Here is a 19578-nt window from a genome sequence, read left to right on the forward strand (position 1 = left end):
GACTTACACACACACACACACACACACACACAGCAGGACAGCAGTATGTATGGGGGGGGGGGGCTCTCATGCATAAACGAGATCATTTTCATAAATTAAAGTCTTGCCTGCAGAACGAACATCTGTGCCCTTAACATGCGCGCACGCACGCACACACACACACACACACACACTCTGATCCAGGGTTTGTCCTTCAGTTGGTGGGCGATAATGCTGTTAACACGTTAACAGGGTTTTCTCCGTAAGGAGATATTGTTTGGTACCAGTTGTTCGGTGTCATACTTGGAGCCTCAAACCCCTCAAATGAATAACATACACATATTCTTAAAAATGGAAGATACTGTAAGACTTTTATTATGCAAAAGAAGAAAAAGAGGAGAGAGCAGTAGCATCATTTTGTCAAAATCTCTTTTGATTGTTGCACAACAAGCCAGGGTAACTACAGATGATTTTCATTGACAGTTTGTCTGCCAAGTCTTTTCTCAAATCAACATGCAGTCTATAAAATATCAGAGAATATCAGAAAATAGTAAAACATATCTAGCTGTCAATATTTCCCACCCACAACACAAGGTCTTGAGTTTATGTTTCACGGTATTAACAATCTAAACTCAGATCTCAGTTCTCACTGAGCTCTAGGCTACACCCACACTATTCCGTTTCCATATCAAAATGCATACATTCTGGCATTCTGGTCTGAACCTGCTACTAACTCCATTTTCATTTAAAAATTCCAGAGCTACATTTATTCTGGACAGGTGGAAACAGAGACCTTTATAAACAATGATGCAGTCACCTGAATTCACTTCCTGATTGGCCTTTCTTTTTTTTTTTTTAGCACTGAACCACTTCTAAAGCATACTTTGGCTACAATTTGACACTGAAGACATTTTAATACATTGTTGAATTTTTTTTACTTAACTTTAGTAAACTTATTTGGACCAAACTGCGTTGGAAGTTGTGCTATGTGCGAGGCAGCCATTGTTTTTTTTCTTTAAAGGTGAAGACACTGTCTTGTATTTTAAGAATCTTCAAATAATCTTTTTACCGTCTGGTTAAAAATGAATTTGCTATATTGCTCACTAGAAAGAGATTTCAAATCTATAAACTGCCACCCATGTTTATTTATTTCTTTCTTTTTAAAGAATTACATTTACATTACATTTTAAAGCATCAGTCAGTGTATCCCAACATGTAAGGTCCGGCACATTAATCCAGGCTACACTGAAGTGCTTTCCTGTCTTGTTGTTGTGTTGGTGCTGATAAACAGTCTTGGATGAATCACAATGAATTCCTTTTTAATAAAAGGCTTTTATATACATCTATCTTATAAAATATGAACAACAGTCACATGAAATGTTGACAGAACACTACAAGAACATTATAAAAAGCATAAAGTTAAAACCACGTGAACAACATGAAGACTCTGGACCACTCCCGGCTTAAAAACCGGACCCACGTCGTCTCACTGACACACTGACCCAAAAATAGAGAAATCTTTATTCTTTCAACATTTGGAATCATCAGCTGAGCAGAGCTCAGGTTTTCATAAAATTGCATAGTTTCTTCCAGATTATTGCTTATTAATTATTCATCATTTTTAAATGATAATGAGGATCATAACAAGACATTCAGAGAGCATCTCAGCAGTAAGAAACGCGACAAAGATTACATTAACAAGGTGATAGTATTGCCATCTCCACCATGCTGATGACCAAAGAGAGTTGTAGACCTGATGCAGACACAAAGAATAAAAGAAAGAGGGACAGATTGAAAGATATACAACGGTCTGTCTGTCCGTTTTGGTCCACATCAGTTTCTCAGTCCTTCTTTCTCCTCATCCTCAGGAGTCATGGAAGATGGCGTTCAACTGAGCGTTCATCAGCCGCTCATGGTGTGATTGTCCTTCAAATCCCATCAGCCCGTCCACCTGCAGTTCACCACACCGAGGATTGGTCCCTCCACCACCATAGATGGCAGTGTGTCCTCCAGCCCCTCCCCCACCATAGTGCACGCTGAAGGAGAAACTCTTGTCATAGTCGGCAGCTGTGACAACCTCGTGCTTGAAGGACGAGGAGAAGTTTCCGTTGATGCTCAGTGGTGGGCTGAGGGGCGGATCAAATGCTGGGGCGTCAGATACCAGGACCCCATCGAAGAAAGGCTCCATAGTGCCGTATGGCTGACCTTTGACCTGGTGGAAGATATGGGAGGGCTCCATGGTGCCATAGGGCGGGCTGGGCAGGCCAGCCGTCAGCCCGGGACTCTGGTAGGAGAAGTGTCCAGGATAGGCAGTACCGGCTGGGGGAAGGTGAGTCGGCATGTCAGGTGTCTGCTCCGGTAGGAAAGTCCGAGGGTTCAGCTGCAGGCAGCCTGCCACCAGGTTAGTGGTCGGCTGAGATAGACCTGACAACGGAGGGACAATTCGGTCAACGCTCAATATGAAAAATAGACAAAGTCTTCCAGTTTGAAAAGTAATGGTAAATGTGTTTGTGTTTATAAAGCACGTTTCTAGTTTGATGACCACTTAAAGCTGCTTTACAGTTGTGCCATTCACCCATTCACTCCCACTTTTATACAGCACATCTATATGTAGCACATTTCCTATCACTCATCTTTCATACCCATTCACAAGGTTAAGTGTTGGCACATAGACGAGCAGAGTCGGGAATCGCTACCGTAGCTAAGTAAAGCTTTGGAAGTAGGACGGGAGTTACAGTTAGCCACCAGAGAGGTGACGCCACTGGTTGCAAACATAGACTGTATGTAGAAAGTGGATGTAGTCCTCCGAATAGCCAGACTAACTGGGAAAAGGAGTTTACTTCTCACTTGATTTATGTCAGTCAATATTTTCTTCTTCAACAGCACATGATGCCAATTTTGTAAATGATTTACCCATTTAGAGGAACATAGATGATAAAGCACAGCACATGTGAGTGGATGCCGCTGTGATTGATCCAATAGGTCCCTGTTTGCAAGTGACGTCTGTGAATTTCCACTCTCAAAAACTAAAACAAATATTTAATTTTATTTATTTATAACTGCCAGTAACTGTTACTAAACATTAATATGATATAATGATTACATAAATAGCCGTGTAAGTAAATGTAATTGTTAATATCTCTTTAATCTTGTGTTCATAGAGTTTTGATATTGACTTTATTAATGTGAATATCTTGAAATTTCTCTAATATAACAAAAGAGATAAAGCTTTGGGACTAGAGGCCAAAACTTCCTCTTCATTTCACTGCTTTTAAGTTATTTATTTATTTGATGCTGACCTTTGCAGAGTGCATGGACAAAGCTCATGAGTTCGGGAGCCTTGCCAGAGCGCAGGACCTCACTCAGAGCCCAGATGTAGTTCTTGGCAAGGCGGAGCGTCTCGATCTTGGATAGTTTCTGGGTTTTGGAGTAACATGGTACAACTTTACGCAGACTCTCTAGGGCGTCGTTCAGCCCATGCATTCGATTCCTTTCCCTGGCATTGGCTTTCATCCGACGGACCTTAAACCTGCAGAAACACACAACAGAGTTGTCATTAGCCCAGTCATCAATTATCACATTTGTAACATCCTAGAATAAAGCATTTTTTATTGAATTATCAGGTACTCCTTGACTAAAAGCTAATGTGCTATGAGCAGGGACTCTTCTACTCTACTATGGTACTATGGTACTCTGCTCTATTGTATTCTGCTATGCTCTACTCTACCCTGCTGTACTCTGACGGGAGCTGTAGTTTAATCAAGCACCTACCTACACATTCTATAATATTGTTAGTTAATAGTTGAAAAACAAACAAAAAACTCCTTTACCTCTGCATTCGGGCCTTTGTCATCTTCTTCTTCTTAGGCCCTCGCCTCTTAGGTTTGTTCTCACCGTCCTCCTCGTCCTCCTCCTCTTCCTCGTCATCATCATCATCATCATCATCTTCTTCCTCCAGACGATTCTCCTCATCTTCCTCCATTTCCCTCTCTGGTTCTCCTTCTGTGGGGCTGCAGAGCTCCTGCTGCTCCTCAGACTCCACTGACCCCTGCTCTTCCCGCAGAGACCTGGTCATGATGCTGATTCACTAAAAAAACAGACAGTTTGAGTGAGTTATTCAGAAAAGAAAGCAACATTCCAGCAGAGAGCTTTAGCTGTTATAATGTATAATTCCTCTAAAATGCAGGTGCATATTTTTTCTACAAACATCTTCTATCTTCTATACATGTAATCTTGTACATTTTTAGATTAAAGTGATTTCATAACTGTTAAAAAAATCTGAACGCTACAGCCCACGTACCACATAAACTATACCACATAAGTGTAGAGCCAGAGAGTAATTACTTTGTAATAAAAAAAATGGTATCCCCTTGCAGAAAGAAAGAAAGAAAGTTGCGGCAGGAGAGGGTTTATTTAAATTTAGTGTGATTAAACATTTAACATAATTAAACATCCTTTAATTAATTTATCGTTATTCTCATTCTTATTCTTATTCTTTACGTGGCACTCAACTATATGTCTCTCGAAAGATCAATGAAATCAGGTGAGGTCTGTCTGTAGAAGACAAAATTCAAATTGGCTACAGCCGCAACTTTTTTGCGGAGATTGGAAAAAATAAGCTGTATGCGTACATTTTATTTTTGGTGCATGGAAAAAGAAGGAAAATTAGAATTTGTGTCAACTGCATGTTGCAGTAAATTTCAGTTTAATTTCTCGTGATGTGCTCAGATAAGGTTAAGATAAGATAAGTTCTTTAGAAATATCAAATGCGTTTACATTTAAAATAAATGACAAATGTATGGGAAAACGAGGCGAAACTTATAGTAAACGGCATCTACACATTTATGAATAGTTCTTTCAAGTTAAAATAATTTCGCAGACGAATTAAATCCGTTTTTCATCCATTCCCGCTTCCCGCTGACTAGTCCCGTTCATTTAACAGACACAGAAACAGGTAGAAAATGAGACTTTGAGGTGAGCGGATTTACAGAGGATTAAGACAAATACATACAATTAAATATGACACCAATATTAAAAAAAAAACATTAATAAACCCTGGTAAAAGGGCTTTATTAATAATAAAATAATAAAAATGCTTTAACTAAAAAATTAAAAGTGAAAACAAAATAAAGAAAGTCAATGAAATGAGTTATTTGAATATCATAATACACTATTTTTGCAATGATCAGCGTGCGTTCTTTGTTTAGACGCATTAGATTTAATGTATTAATATTCACTAGATATAAATGATCAGATTTATCACATTTAATTCTGAGGAACCAATCAGAGGAGGAATGAATCAATCAGAAGCTGAATATTAAATTGATTTGGGGAAAGAAAAAAAACACACCTACCTGTTGTATTGAGGCTGTTGTCCGTTAGATCGCACGCATCCCGTGCGCTCGATGTGCGTGTCCGTGCGTGTTTGTGCGTGACCTGCTCTGAGTTTTCTGAGGGGTGTGTTTGGGATGATGATGCTTATATACCCAGCAAACACACACACACGTACATACACTCGGGAGGGTGCTAATTAGCATATCAGTGCCCCGCCCCCCCGGCACGCGCCATATGGTGCGTACGTCATTAAAACGGCTACGGGGTCACGTGACAAATCTTCCATTTGTATGAGCCAAGTAGTCTCTCTCTCTTTCTCTCTCTCTCTCTCTCTCTCTCTCTCTCCCTCTGTCTTTCGCTCTCTCTTTGTGGGGAAAGTTGACCATCTGTCCTCGCGCTCGCTCATGCCCAAAAATGAGTTTGTGTTCATTACATTTGTATAATTGTTGGTGCAATGGTGTGAGCAGATTTATCAAATACTTTTGTTAAAGAAGAATAGATGATGATGATGATGATGAATGTCTATATCTCACAGGTTCCCTTTCTCTGTCTCTGGAGGTGATGAGGGCGAGTATGGCCAATGCATACTTTCTTTCTTCCCTACCTGAGTGAAACCACCCCAAAGGGCCCTCAAACCAATCCAGGGTTAACCCTTAAGACAACAGGGCCTTAGGCTGCTTTTTTCCATTACAATGTTGAAATGCATTCAAAGAGGCAATAAGAATGTGCAACATAGAGTGTCTTATATGTTTGTTTTTTTCCATTTTCACCAAACACACCTGAGCAAAAAGTACTCAAAAATAATAAATCGGATTGAATTTGTGAAATTTGTGAAATTTGTGAAATTTGTGAAATTTGGTAATACGTCAAAGTTCAAAGTTCACTTGGCTCATTTTTATGAACAAAAATAAAAGGAAAAAAGTTTTAGTTTTTTTAAAACTATATGGTAAAATGAATCATAACTCAACTCTTGTACCCAAATGTTGAAATGCACTTATTGTGGGTCGCTTTGGATAAAAGCGTCTGCTAAATAAAACACATAAGAAGATGTGACCTATAAACACACACAGGAGTTGTATATTCCTATTATTAGACTATTATTAGCTAGATTCCCAATATTTACCTGAATGAGGCCTTGGATCCTCTGGGCCTAAGTAAAGCCTTGTCAGCACTAAAATGTGGCAAAGTACAAATCTGACCTGTGACCATCTCTAACCACAACATCTAGTGATTTCTGAACCTTTATACAAAAGGGTAATCTAAGTGCAACACAATGAGAGCATAGAGTTTGGTCCCTTTGGAGACATTTTTATCCATATTTCCTGGTTTGCCTTGCCGCATCAAATATTTTAATATTGTTTTGTAATATTTCCTTAATTACAAAACAATTAGTGATGCGTGATATATAAAAAGATTTATAAAATAAAATAAAGTAGAATAATAAAAGGTTTTGTTGCTACCCTTTTTTAAATCTGACTCCCTCACACTGTCATGTCAGATCACCACATACATATGAAGCAATGAATGCTTGTCGTCTTAACACTGGTGCAGATGTGTTTGATTTTAGCTGCATGTCTATAGTGAGCGATTATGAAGCTCAGGAGGCTGTTTGGCCACCATGACACCTCCTATAAAATATGGATACAACCCCGTGCCTACAACACCACATGAGAACATTTCCTCAGCAGGATTTCGGTGTGCATACTTCATGGTCGGATGCATCAGCGCTGCTTGACAGGAAAGAAGATGCAGACTTTGGACCACACTGTTCTCCAGTCAAGAGATCGCCATAGCGACACTGAAGTGGTTGCCAGGAGGTTACCCAGCAACATTGGACTTGTGTATCTGTCCATCACTGTGGACCCTCTGACAGCTAATGGTTAACACAAAATCAATCTCTGCTGTTCAGTTCAGTGACTGGTGAATATAAAACTTCTGTCTGACAGAACAGTTTGATTGTCTCTGTTTCTGTCGACTATTTTGTGCTGAGCAGGTTGAAAGACTAGGGTTTTTAGAGCTTTTTCATTCTGAACACAAACATGAGAGACTGAACCAGACAGGAAATGTGCTCTAAACTAAATACTTAAATGACGTAGCACCGAAAAAAAGGACAGTGTTTCTTTAATAAAAGGCATCTGACTTTTGATTATTATGTTAAGATCCATGCATCATTAAACTAAGAAAAAAGAAAACTAGCAAAATAAACACACAAAAAGGGAAATAGTTTAATAGTAGTTTATTTATTTTCAATTCACCAACTCATTCACAAATGGTATGACTCTACAAATACTAAGGTTCTATTTGTAGAGTCTGTGTTGGTAAGAGTTTGTAAGGAAGAAATGGGAAAGCAAGACATTGTTGAATAAGCATTATTATTCTACACTACATGCTGTGTGTGTGTGTGTGTGCATGTGTGTGTGCGTGTGTGTGTCTAAAGAGAAGGTCAGATTACCCTATTCATACGGAGCTGCGTTTTCACTGAAACCACAAAACACATTCTGATTTCCTTTGACACAAATGGGACTGAATAAAGGCTGAGAAAAACGTTGGTCACATGATTATTATTTGAATAAACATATCATGTGTTTTACAATAAAAGCACACCTTTTTAATGACATTTCATTTTTTACAATAAAAATTGTGAAATATCTGCCTGTGCCTGACATTAAATATAATTCAGCATATTTTAAAAGTGAGGAAAAAGTATTGTTTGTTTTAAAGTTTGGTTTGATCAACACATGAGCTGCATTATCCGCAGATCAAACAGCATTTCTGAAAAGTTAGTCATCTGTTTCATGGTGTTTGGTGGCCATCTGATGGGAATATGTAGGTACTGCAGGCAGATGTGAGGTAATCTGATTTCTTTCTTACATTCTTTCAACATATACATATATTCCCACAGTTAACACAGTCATACAAAATGCAGAAAACTAACAAACAAAAAAGGTATAACAAAATTTATATTTGTGTGGTTGTCATTTTTTTCAACACTTATGTTCCTTTTTTTCACTTTGGCATAGTTTTTTTTATTTAGTATAGCAAAGTGCTTGGAACAATATTAGAACCTCTACAATGGGTGTACATATTTGACATGTGCAATACTAACAATACAGTATAATCTTTTTGCTCATAAGTATACATATTGTACAATATACATTCACAATACAATAAACATACTGTTTTGGCAAACATTAGCAATGCATGTAAACAATTAGCAGCATATAACTGTATTTATATGACACTTTTTAATATTCAGATCATAAAGTACATCACAAGTCAAGCCCTAAAACCATCAGAAATTGTCGACTGACTTTGAGACTCCGAGTACGATGACTTTCCATCACTGAATTACATTCTGAATATGATGATGAACTGTCATGATGGTGACTATTTAGAAACTGGCAACAGAATAAAGAAATAAAGAAAGGAAAAGGTCCTTTAGTGTCATTATACAACCTAAATTGCACAACACAATTACGAAGTCAGATGGAGGGTTGATCAGAGCCACTGTGACTGAACGCGCCGCCACACAATGGACCCAACCTGACTGAATGTTTCTAACGTTCATACATGTTTTGATGATAAAGTATGCATTTTTTTTTTATTATAGGTTCAGGATCAGGATCTTAGTTCAGGATATTAAAAAAAATCTGTATACTTTACAAGACATGGGAAGTTGTTGACACTTACCTTAAAGGTCCAGTATGTAAATATTCATGGAATCTTATTGTGAATCTACAGATGGTAAAAACAAAGGACTCCTCCGCAGAGGCGCTGCTTACCAACTGGCAATGCTTGGGGCCCTAGACCAGAAAGGGGGCCCCTAAGTGCTGACCAACTTTGAATCACTACGTCATTGACAAGGTGGAGAGTTTGCAAGACAGTGGTGGAACTTAATAATGTCTGGATAAAGAAAGAAGAAAAGAGAGGAAGAGGAGAAAAGAAAGCAAGACAATTTATGTTTTTATTGCTCTTCAGAATTCTATTTTTAAATTGCATATTGTAAATGTTTATATTCTTATTTTGAGAAGATACTAATATGCACTTCCCCGGAAGTCAGCGTATTTTGGTCCTAAGAGAAGATAGAAGTAATTAGCATAATCTTTTCACCATCAATTATATTAATGCTTAAGTATCGCTGGAAGTGGTTCTTGTCCACACAGAACTCATACAGACGTTTCCACTAAAGATAGAGTGCATATAGTACCATGTGTTGTATAGCTCCGGGGGCCCAAACACAAAAGTTATGTTTCTCCTCCATTTTGAGGAGAGTCTGGGTGCCTGGCCGCTGAAGATTGGTCATCACGTCAATGCCATTCCTTGTCAAAGTTAAAAATGTTCAACTCGAGTGTTGGAGCGATTGTCATGTCACACCAATTGCACAAATCATGCTGCATGGTACATTGACGTCTGGTGTCACGAGCCAGTGCAAATGAAACGACTTTACACTTAGAAACATACATTAAGGGAAGCATATTAAATTGCAGCCTATACCCCTCCTAAATGTTACACACTGTACCTTTAAAATAACTTCTAAAAAACTTTTAAAAAAGTAATTATTTGACAAAAAACAAGATGCATTAATACCTCATACTTACGTCTATGTTCCTGTGTAATTTTGTCGAAGCATGACAAAACATAAATACTGATGGGAATGATGCTTAATGTTGTATGACACTGAGAAATTGAGCGGCCTTGACGGAGGGTTGCGCTCTCTTGGTTGCGTTTCTCTGCTTGTATAAAACCTGTGTTCAATCTGGGGAGATTGGGTGGCTAAAAAGGCCAAAAACATTATCACTGAACATGACCACATCCTGGCATCTTCAGTTCAAACTTCTACCCTCGTGGTGCAGGTTTCTTTTGCCCCTGAGCAGAACAATTAGGTGCTCCAAATCTTTCATACCCTCAGCTATCAGACAACTGAACTACTACTAATAATAATTTTCTTTGTTTTCCCCTATCTTCTTTCCTATGTCCCTGTTGTCTGTGTGTCTGTATGTTTGCATTGTGTATGGGATGCTACAGATGAATTGCCCGCCTGGGACCAATAAAGTTTCCTGAATCTGAATCTGAATAATCACTGTGTCGTAGGCACAAACTGAGCCCGCTAGATGTCGCTGTTCCTCCGCTGCAGGCTGTAGGGGACACGCCTCCCCTCCGCCTCCTCTCCTTCCACGCCACTGCTGCTGTAGTTGCTGCTGAAGCTGGTTTCAGACTTTCAGGAAGCGGAAGCAGGAATGTTGGAGTGTTTTTTAGAAAAGTTTGGAGTCTGGACACTTTGACAGTTTCGGGAGCAGAGACATACGCTGCGGAGAAACATGACGGTGAGTCGCGTTGACCGCTCACATTATTGATAAAAAACAAACCAAAACAGTGCTTATGGCGCTGCTGCAGGTGAAAAGTACAGCTGGTGTTTGTAGTTGTGTAGAGTTTTTACAACGACTGCAGTGTGTCAGTGTCAGTGTTGCTGTCCTGCGTGTCAAACAGAGCAGGAACAACTAAACTGGATAAACAAGACAGTCTGTGTCTCTGCGAGACGAGGACAAGTTTATGTCGCATGTCATTTCACATTATTTGGAAGTAAAGAATCTTTTTCAAGAACCAGAATCAAAGAGTTATGAGTGGCGCTCATACAGCAGAAGTGTAAAGTTGACGTGACAGATTCACATATGGCTTCATTAATGTGAGTGGGTCAGTGGTGGAGGAGGTTGTTTGTGGCGTTACACCGAGAAACACACACACATGCACACCGTGCTCACGTCTTCATCTTCTTTTTTATTTTTTTTAAAAAAAGGTGAGAATGTTTCTAAAACTTACTCAACAGTTGTATTTTTTATTTTTCACTATTCAAAGCACTGCTAAAAGGGATGCACTCTATCTAGATACACAGTCTCACCAGAACATGACTTTGGTAGAAGTTGAAGTCACTTTTTATTATATTACTTAAGTGAAAGTCTTGCAGTATATCACATTTACTGTACTTACGTATCAAAAATAATTTTCTGATATAAAATGTACTTAAGTTTTAAAAGTAAATGTATTAAACAAATGATTGAGTCATGGTATCTCAGCAGTAAGGCGATTGTCTGGAAGGTTTATGGTTCAATTCCTGGCTCTGCTACTCTATTTGTCCTTGAGCAAGACACTTAACCCAAGTTGAAGTGTGTGAATGGGTATGAAAGATGTGTGAATGGGTGACCGGCAAAACTGTACTCTAAATGTTAGTTTTTGGTTTGGTTGTAAGAACCTTAGGTGAGCGTTCTTTGAATGATGTGTGTTTGTAGGGAAGCAGCTCATCAAGACTGGAACGCTTCTTCTTCTGATTTTATTTGGTAGTAATGAGTAACAAAGATATTTAAATATAAATAACAAAGTGATGTACAGATACATGAATTTTGTAATTAAGTGCAGTAACAAAGTATTTATACTTTGGTACATTACAACACTGTATTAAAATATTATGATATTTCTTGGCATAATACTGTATGTATATCGATATATGACAATGGTTTTGTGATCTATTTAAACCACTGAGGTAGTTGCCAGCTTGCTTTCGGCCATTTGAGTTAACCCTCTCCATCCGCTTCTGTCACTAGAAAAATTAAAACTATACATATCACAAAATATATACACATATCACAAAGACTCCTTGAGCTGCAAGAAATATAAATGGTTCTTCATGCTAGTTGTCTCCCTGTCCTTGTTGTTTGGTAAGAACTTACAAGGCAGATGATGGTTTGGTTTTGGTTTTGATTTCTTTCTTTTTTTTAATTTTCTCCCAGTATAGAGCTCCAGACCTCACGCCGGAGTGGACATTAATCCAGACTTGCAGCATTACAACATTTTTAACTTTCTGATAAACATTCCCTCATTTTACGCCAGACAATCTAAAATGAACAAGATATTTAAGTTAATTAGCACTAGAGTTTGTAATGATGCTGATGTTGGCATCCAGATTTGCAACTTACTGGCCGGCAGTTATAGGGGAATCTTTCTTGGTGGAGATTTAACTTACCATGATTGTGTCCCTGACTTTGTCAAAAAGAATAAAGATTTTATAAATAGCATAGTGTGTAGTGTAAGGACTTACCTTTCAGACCAATGTATACATGTATATGTGTATATATATATATGTGTGTGTGTAATCTTACTTGCTGACTTTTTTATTCACCTGTGGGGTGACAAAATCAGAGGAGATATTTTTTTTATCACTTTACATGATCTTTAATATGTTGTTTGAAAGGCTCGGTCTTATCTACTAAAAATGATTATACACTTTCAAACTTTATTGTCGTTCCAGTTTAAATAATTAAACCTAAACTGAATGAATGCTTCACACAAACTTACAAAATTACTATTCACAATCTTTTTTCTGTTCATGTATCAAGATTGCACCTAAGGAAAAACACCTCCCTTATCCTTCTGGTGTTAATATTTTCTCTATCTGGTGGCCACTGATCGCCACTACTCACAAATCCAGGAAAAGAAAAAGAATAATTGGGGCCTTTGTTCAGTTTTTCTCTAATCTTCCTGTGTGTCTTCTAGCAGTTTTCTGTAACTGTGATGTAACTATGATGTAAACAGGCTCCCTGTCCCACTTTCAGACTGTTTACAAACTGCTTCTGCCGTCATCGCTGTCAGTGACATGAGGGATCAGGTGTCACTGAAGGTGGAGTGTTTGCTCGGTTCATGATGCAAGAAACTGTTTTTGTTTAATTTCATTCATCCATTAGTGACCTCTAAATCTGGTTTCTGTCAAAGATGGCTGTAAACAAAGTCAGTGGGTAATCGTTTCTCACAGACGTTAAGTTTACAATGATATTTAACATGGAGGAAAGACAATTCTCTCATTTTTACAATGCATTACCTTTAGCACTTGCTCATGTGACGTAGAGCCACAGGAAGCAACTTATTAATCAATTTCAACAGAAAGTTGATCTTTAATATTTTGATAATTGTATTATTCTGTTAAAAATAACAGAAAATTCAACCTTAGAATTTGATGCATTTTTCATTGCTTTCTGACAATACATAAACCAAAGGATTCACCAACATATTGAGAGTAATCAACAGATTAATCACTAACTAATTATAAGATTAGAATAATTCTAACATTCAGGGGAAAAAAACTAATTGACTAACCAATTTAATTTAACATCAACTGTAAACCTTTTTAATTTTTGTTTCCTCTGTTAAAACTAAAAGTAAAAAAATAAAGTTGAATGACTTGATTTCTTAAAGTGCAGAGTTCACCGGTTTCATAATGAATCAAAAAGATTCTTCATAAAAATATTATAAAAATAATAATAACAAAGATGTCTAACATAATATTTTTTCTTGGCTATTTCTTCCTGTCATTTCAAATTCAAAAGTTTAAAAAAATTCATTGAGATTTTTCCTACACCTAAATATAAACCTAAATCCTACATTTCTCTGAACTTTAGCGTCACCTGTGGGGTTTTTTTTATGTCTCTTTGTGTACCTTGTGCAGATAGCTTGACAGGCCGGTATTTCAGTTTAAATTATTATTATTATTTTTTACCAGAACATATTGTTTTATATTGTTTTAAGACCATAATTCTATCAATCCACTGACTTTCCTCTACCACCACTATGAGTTAATGTCTTAAAGTGAATTGAATGGACAGATGTGGAATTTTGGATGTTGTTCATGTCTTCCTCAGGATGAGCTGCAATAATAAGAAAACGTTAAACTTTTCATTACATCACTGAGTCAAAATTCCCAATACTTGCCAAATGAATGATACCCATCAACCTCTGCTGCACTTTGTAAAACTTAGAATTTCTGTTGTGACATTCTTACCTGTTAAACACAGAAATTGTCTGGATAGCAAATGGTACACATGTTTAACAGCATGTTAACATTTACTTAACACACATCCTCTTCTATGCAAAGCAGCTCTCAAATTGTACAGTATTTAACATAATCTCAGGAGAATTTTTTAAAACAACAATTTCACATTAAAAGTAGCACCAGATTGTACGAGATTATTACACGTTGTGTGGACACATTTTAGCTGACATTGAAGTTTTGGATTTTTTCTTTCTTTCACCATTGAATCCTTTAATTATACAGTCATAGTCCACTTGAACTTACCTTTTAGGGCTGGGTGCTATGGCCCGAAACATCACCATAGTAAAAGTCTCAAATCAGTCAAAGTCTATAATTATCCAGACAAAATGTCAGCCAAACATTTTACAAATCTAGGCAGAACACTCAATATCAATTATGTGTTTGTTTGCACATGTATAAACATATCAATATTGATATATCACAAAATAATATTGTGATATATATTGTTATTGAATTATTGCCCAGCCCTGCGTTCTGTTGTCTGTGCGGAGCAACAATATAAATGCTTTATTTAAGTTCAGTATTTGTGGTGTAAAGGCAGATTTTGGGTCAAGGACTTCAGTGGAGTGTGATGAGGGAGAAAAACAGCTGACTGATGTGGTCATTGATATACAGCTACAGAGCACACACTCTTTGGAAAGTTTCTCTGTTGTTGTTGTTTTCTGACTCTCCTGTTTGTTTTTCAAAAACTAAAAACTAAAAATAAACACATCCCTCTCTCACCCCCCTGTCTCTCCCAAACAGGAAATTGTTGTGTTCTTCATTCTAAACACTCGTTTCCTGTTTCACACGTTCTCATTTAGATTTCACTGTGCTGTGTATTCCTTGTTTCTGCCCCTTTGTGTCTCCATCCTTTCCTCTCTTTGTGCTTTACATTTCTTCTACTTTCATCCCCTTGATTTCTCTTCTTAAAGCTCCAGTGTGTAACTTCTGTTGCTCTCAATGACCATTTACAAAAAACGGTAGTTTACTCCCTGTAAATTACCCTGAAGTTGCAATATACTGAATAACCACTGGGGGAAACTCTGGGTTGCAAAAATAACTCTCTTTGAATGGAAGTCTATAGTGAAATTAGTCCACTTCTCACTTGATCTGTAACATCAGCAAAGGTTTTCCTGATAAGCTAATGGTCTCAGTGGCTAGTTTCAGGTCATCTTCAAACGCTCAAAATGTCAATTTTAGGTTCCCATATAGAGGAAAATAGATGCTAGAACATGCACAAAGCAACGGGCAATTTAAAGTACAGTCACTAAAATTGTATCAATAATGATAATACAATAGTCAGACATTAAACGATACAAAAAGAATGAAAAGTAATGACAACTGTCACTGCAGTCGAATGTATTCTCTGATGGGTGCCGTGTTGAAGGAGAGTTCAGATTCTTAAATGACGTCAGGATCAGCTGCCACTTGGTTTCCCCCTGAAGAACTCTGAGTGAATACTAATTTATTGCCGGCACATCTACACGATGTTGCACTTTGTTGCTATTGTGCTTTCGCCTTACGCCATTTGAGTGTTTTGGGGGCAGAAGTTACAGCATACAACTGGGCTTTAATAAGCATTGTGCTCCAGTGAGTAAGATTTATGCGGCGTTGGTACAGTAAGGTTTGGAATGGTAAAGCCTTGGGTCAGTCTTGCATTTCAACTGAGAATAGTACTTGGTAGACGGGGTGTGGACTGTGCCCCATGGCCGGGTCAGCGAGATATGTAGAGTGATGTCGTACCGGTGCAAAGACATCCATGCGGACAACAACACAACAGAATACAATGGAGGACATACAGCAGCTCGGTTTGTGGCTGATTGTCTCAACAACATGTCAAGCGAATGTTGAAAAAACACTGGTTGCAAGTTGTTTTTCTGTCGTCCAATCAACCGACTGTTGTGGGTGGAGCTGTACCATTTTACTCTGATACCCCAAGGGAAGGGTGCCATTGAATGGAATGGTTGGGGCCGGTTATTTTGATACTATTCCTTAGAGGGTTAGAAAGGCGAAAAAAATTAGCTGTACCGAAATATACTGTACCAAACTCAACAGTTCCACTCTGTGGAAACACGGCTTTAGTGACATCTCTAATGGCGAGACTGCAGAATCGGAATGTATCAAAAGAGATGTCCTTTTCCAAGTGTGTTCGGGAACTTCTTCATTAGTGAAGTAAACTTGCCTTATTCAAGCTTATTTTAAGAAAATTAATACATCCTTTAAGTGTCATTAATATTTTAATTAAATTATCTTAATTTCTTTAAGATGGCTTTGTGTGCATATCTCTGACCAGCCTCGTGAGGCTTTTTACTGAGAGACTAAGCTGAAGAAATAGGTGCCTTAAAGTATAATGCTGATTCTAACATTGATTTTTGAGTATCTGTTGATTATGTTTACAACTAATCATTGGTGTAACAAATGTGTGTGAGAGAAATGTCCATCATAATTCTTACTTGATAAATCCCTTTAAATTACTGACCATCTTCCTTTTTTCAGACATACAGGACTTCATGTCCTTAGTATTTAAAGCTATCAGATGTAATTAGATAAACAAAGTCCAAAGTTGTCTCGATACTGTCTGTGTAACTGTATAACAAACGTATTTCAAAATTATATGGGCAACATTTCGATATCCCAACTATGAATGACTGATTCCTTTCTTACCACTTGTCGACATGGGAAACAAGTTGTTAAGATAACACTGACATATCATTAAACTGATATTATGATGTTTGCTTGTCCTCAAACAGTTGCTTATTTACACAGTAAGTGGTAATGGAGCAATGTTCTCTTTGATTTGGAGCTGTGCCTGTCCTTGTCCACCTGATTAATGGAATAGTTAATATAATACACCCATAAATAGTTATTAATATATATTATATATATTTTACTGTCTCTTTCCAGGTGTGCTACCCTGTTGCTGATGGTACTCTACTCTGCTCTGACTGACTGAAACTATCCACACACAGACATGGAGAGTGGAGCTCTGGAAATTGAAACCACTACTATTCCAGGTGGGTTGTCTTACTTAAACAGTGGACAGATGTTATCCAAACATTACAGAAAATACAAAGATAACAAAATCCAATGAATTTAAAGTGAAAATGTACTGGACACATGGCCTTTCCAAGCAGCCATTTTGTCCAAACAGCCCAAAACACTTTATACTCAGAGACAAGTTTTGTATATGTTTGTTTTGTTATTTAACATCCCCTTTTAAGAAATAATGAAATGAAAATATGTGAAATGTGATAATTAATCACCAACATATTACTTATTTATGTAAGTTTACTTGCTCTCAGAAGCTTGGTAGATGCTGCTACATGCTTTGAAACTAATGACAATATTTGATTATTTTGGTGCACCGCAGTGCATACACAGAATGCAGATTGGAGAAACAGAAAATAAGTGTCATTCAATACATTTTTAAGTTGGGTTATTTGTTATCATTGGACTGCTATACTTTATCAGATAGTGGAAAAGGAAAACCTGCCAGACATATTGGCCAAAAACAAACAAACGGCAGAAAATACTGCATGAAATGTGGGTTATTGGCTGCCCGGTTATCTAAAGACTGTTATTTTATTCCCATTATAAAAAAATATATTATGCAAGCTGTAGTATAAATCAATAATTTGTTTGATGATGCAAATTCATGTGTCACAGTTCAAAGCAAAACTTGTAAATGAATGTTTCACACCACACTGTGTCTTGCAGTATAAATTGAGCTTATGTTGTTGTTTTTTCTGGCTCATTCGTGTCCTTATTGTGCTATGATGAACTGGTGAACAGAAAAAAACAGATGACTTTAATATGTAGGGCAAGAACCGACGCCTCTGATCACTCAGCTTGACTTGGGTTAATTCATTTCTGTGGAGGAATTCATAGTTTTTACTGAATAAGTTGTAGTTTCTGTTTGTCAGGTTAAATACTTGCCAAACCTGACTGACATTTCAGGAGACAAGCTGCAAGACAAATTGTTTGCATGATTGATTCTCAGATCCCCGGAAGCAGCCAAACTGCAGCATAGCCTCTCTGCGGCGCCGGGCATGGGCTCAGAGCAAAGATTCCATTTGGCACGAATCAGACCAGGAGCACAGTGGCCCCCAGAGTCCTGAAGAGAACCAGAGAGACGGAGATGCACAGAGACCCTCAGAAGAAGCAGGTTAGACTGAGATCACCTCTTGGCACCTATTAATGCTGCTTCAATTAACCTTTACCTTAACCCTCTGCTTTCCTGAGCTTGCAGTGCTGTAAATGGGACATTTTCAATGTTTAAAAATAAATATTTAACATATTCCACATTAACACAATATTTAAAGTATTTAAGTATATACAGTATCACTTTCATGCCATCTAGCACACACCTCAGGAGAGTGCTTAATCAGTGCTGAATGGGGCTGTGTCAGACAGGTTTATCTTTTCCCAGTTCTATCAGTATCACCATATATGTTGGCTAATAAGTAACATGAAATTGCTGAACAGGAAGGCCAATGGTATAGTTTTTTTAAGGCATATTTAAAAAATGGGTGGGTGCTGTAGACACTGCTTGGACTGTTAAAACTGTTTTCATTTTCAGTTCCTTGCATAAGATGATTTCTTTCTTGTTTTCTCTTTTTATACTGTTATTATCTGAGTATTGGATATTTTGATATTTTTGTACACAGGATATTCTGCTTATGTTCATATTATCTACAATAATTGATAAATAGATTAAACTAAGAACTATTTTAATAGTGATATAAAAGTTGAAAGAGACTGAAATGATATCTTCAACAATCATTGTGGTTTTAAAAGTGACATCAGGCAAACATTTACTCATCTGCCATGTCATTCTGATCGCAGACTTTCGTATTTGTTCAACTGTTACAGATGCATCCTGTTACATAGATAAATAAAAATGTCACTCTTGTAGCCATACCATTGCTTGTTCAGACTATAGTACCTCAAAACAGTCAGACCAAGAGTCATTAAATATGGTAAAGATATCCCTAATGTCAAGATGATAAATGCCTCTGATTTTGGTGATTTCTTTACTTTGCATTTTTGAGTGATTTTTGACTCATCTGTTAGAAACGTTGGTTAAAATATACATGACCTGCACAGGATAAACTGGGAATGATTTTTGTGCCCTCTTCACTTCACATCTAGCACCACCATCAGATCAATGCTCTTTTTTTGTTCAAAAGGTGCACTATTTCTGGATAAGTTGTTAATTGATTAATATATAAGTCAGTGATTCTCAAAGTGGGGTCCTTAATTCACAGCTTGGGGGTTGGTTAAATAACAAGCAATAAATTATAAAGTTTTGCCGTATCTGGCAGAACAGTGAATGAGGAAATATTCAAACTTCTGAACACTGTCATAAGTGAAGTGATACTGAGCTGGTAAAAATATATGGTTGTTGT

At 37.4% G+C, this 19578-nt stretch overlaps 2 protein-coding genes across 5 annotated transcripts in view; one reads left to right on the forward strand and one right to left on the reverse strand.

Annotated features, from left to right (window-relative positions):
• Nucleotides 1–331: 331 nt before the first annotated feature.
• Nucleotides 332–5426, reverse strand: neurod1 (neuronal differentiation 1). The gene is made up of 4 exons (XM_058616450.1): nt 5334–5426; nt 3810–4066; nt 3279–3508; nt 332–2403 (listed from the first exon to the last, which is right to left on the reverse strand). The coding sequence occupies exons 2-4, from the start codon at nt 4052–4054 to the stop codon at nt 1844–1846; spliced, it is 1035 nt and encodes a 344-aa protein (XP_058472433.1). The 5' UTR covers nt 4055–4066; nt 5334–5426; the 3' UTR covers nt 332–1843.
• Nucleotides 5427–10530: 5104 nt separating this feature from the next.
• The window catches only part of itprid2 (ITPR interacting domain containing 2), a 38427-nt gene continuing 29379 nt past the window's right edge, over nt 10531–19578 (forward strand). For all 4 annotated transcript variants that reach the window (XM_058617143.1, XM_058617153.1, XM_058617161.1 and 1 more), the window contains exons 1-3: nt 10531–10637; nt 17075–17184; nt 18171–18335. In XM_058617143.1, the coding sequence (XP_058473126.1) occupies nt 17142–17184; nt 18171–18335 (208 nt within the window). In that variant the 5' untranslated portion in view covers nt 10531–10637; nt 17075–17141. The remainder of the gene's footprint in view (nt 10638–17074; nt 17185–18170; nt 18336–19578) is intronic.

This window comes from Solea solea, chromosome 2 (genome assembly GCF_958295425.1).
Source record: "Solea solea chromosome 2, fSolSol10.1, whole genome shotgun sequence".
Classification (NCBI taxonomy): Eukaryota; Metazoa; Chordata; class Actinopteri; order Pleuronectiformes; family Soleidae; genus Solea; species Solea solea.

Bases quoted from the DNA above. Each gene is read 5' to 3' on its own strand.
- neurod1 (XM_058616450.1), bottom strand. From the start codon at position 4,054: ATGACCAGGTCTCTGCGGGAAGAGCAGGGGTCAGTGGAGTCTGAGGAG. The intron at 3,509-3,809 runs GTAAAGGAGTTT...GTGTTTCTGCAG, and splicing joins ACAAAGGCCCGAATGCAGAG to GTTTAAGGTCCGTCGGATGA. The intron at 2,404-3,278 runs GTCAGCATCAAA...CTCCGTTGTCAG, and splicing joins TGTCCATGCACTCTGCAAAG to GTCTATCTCAGCCGACCACT.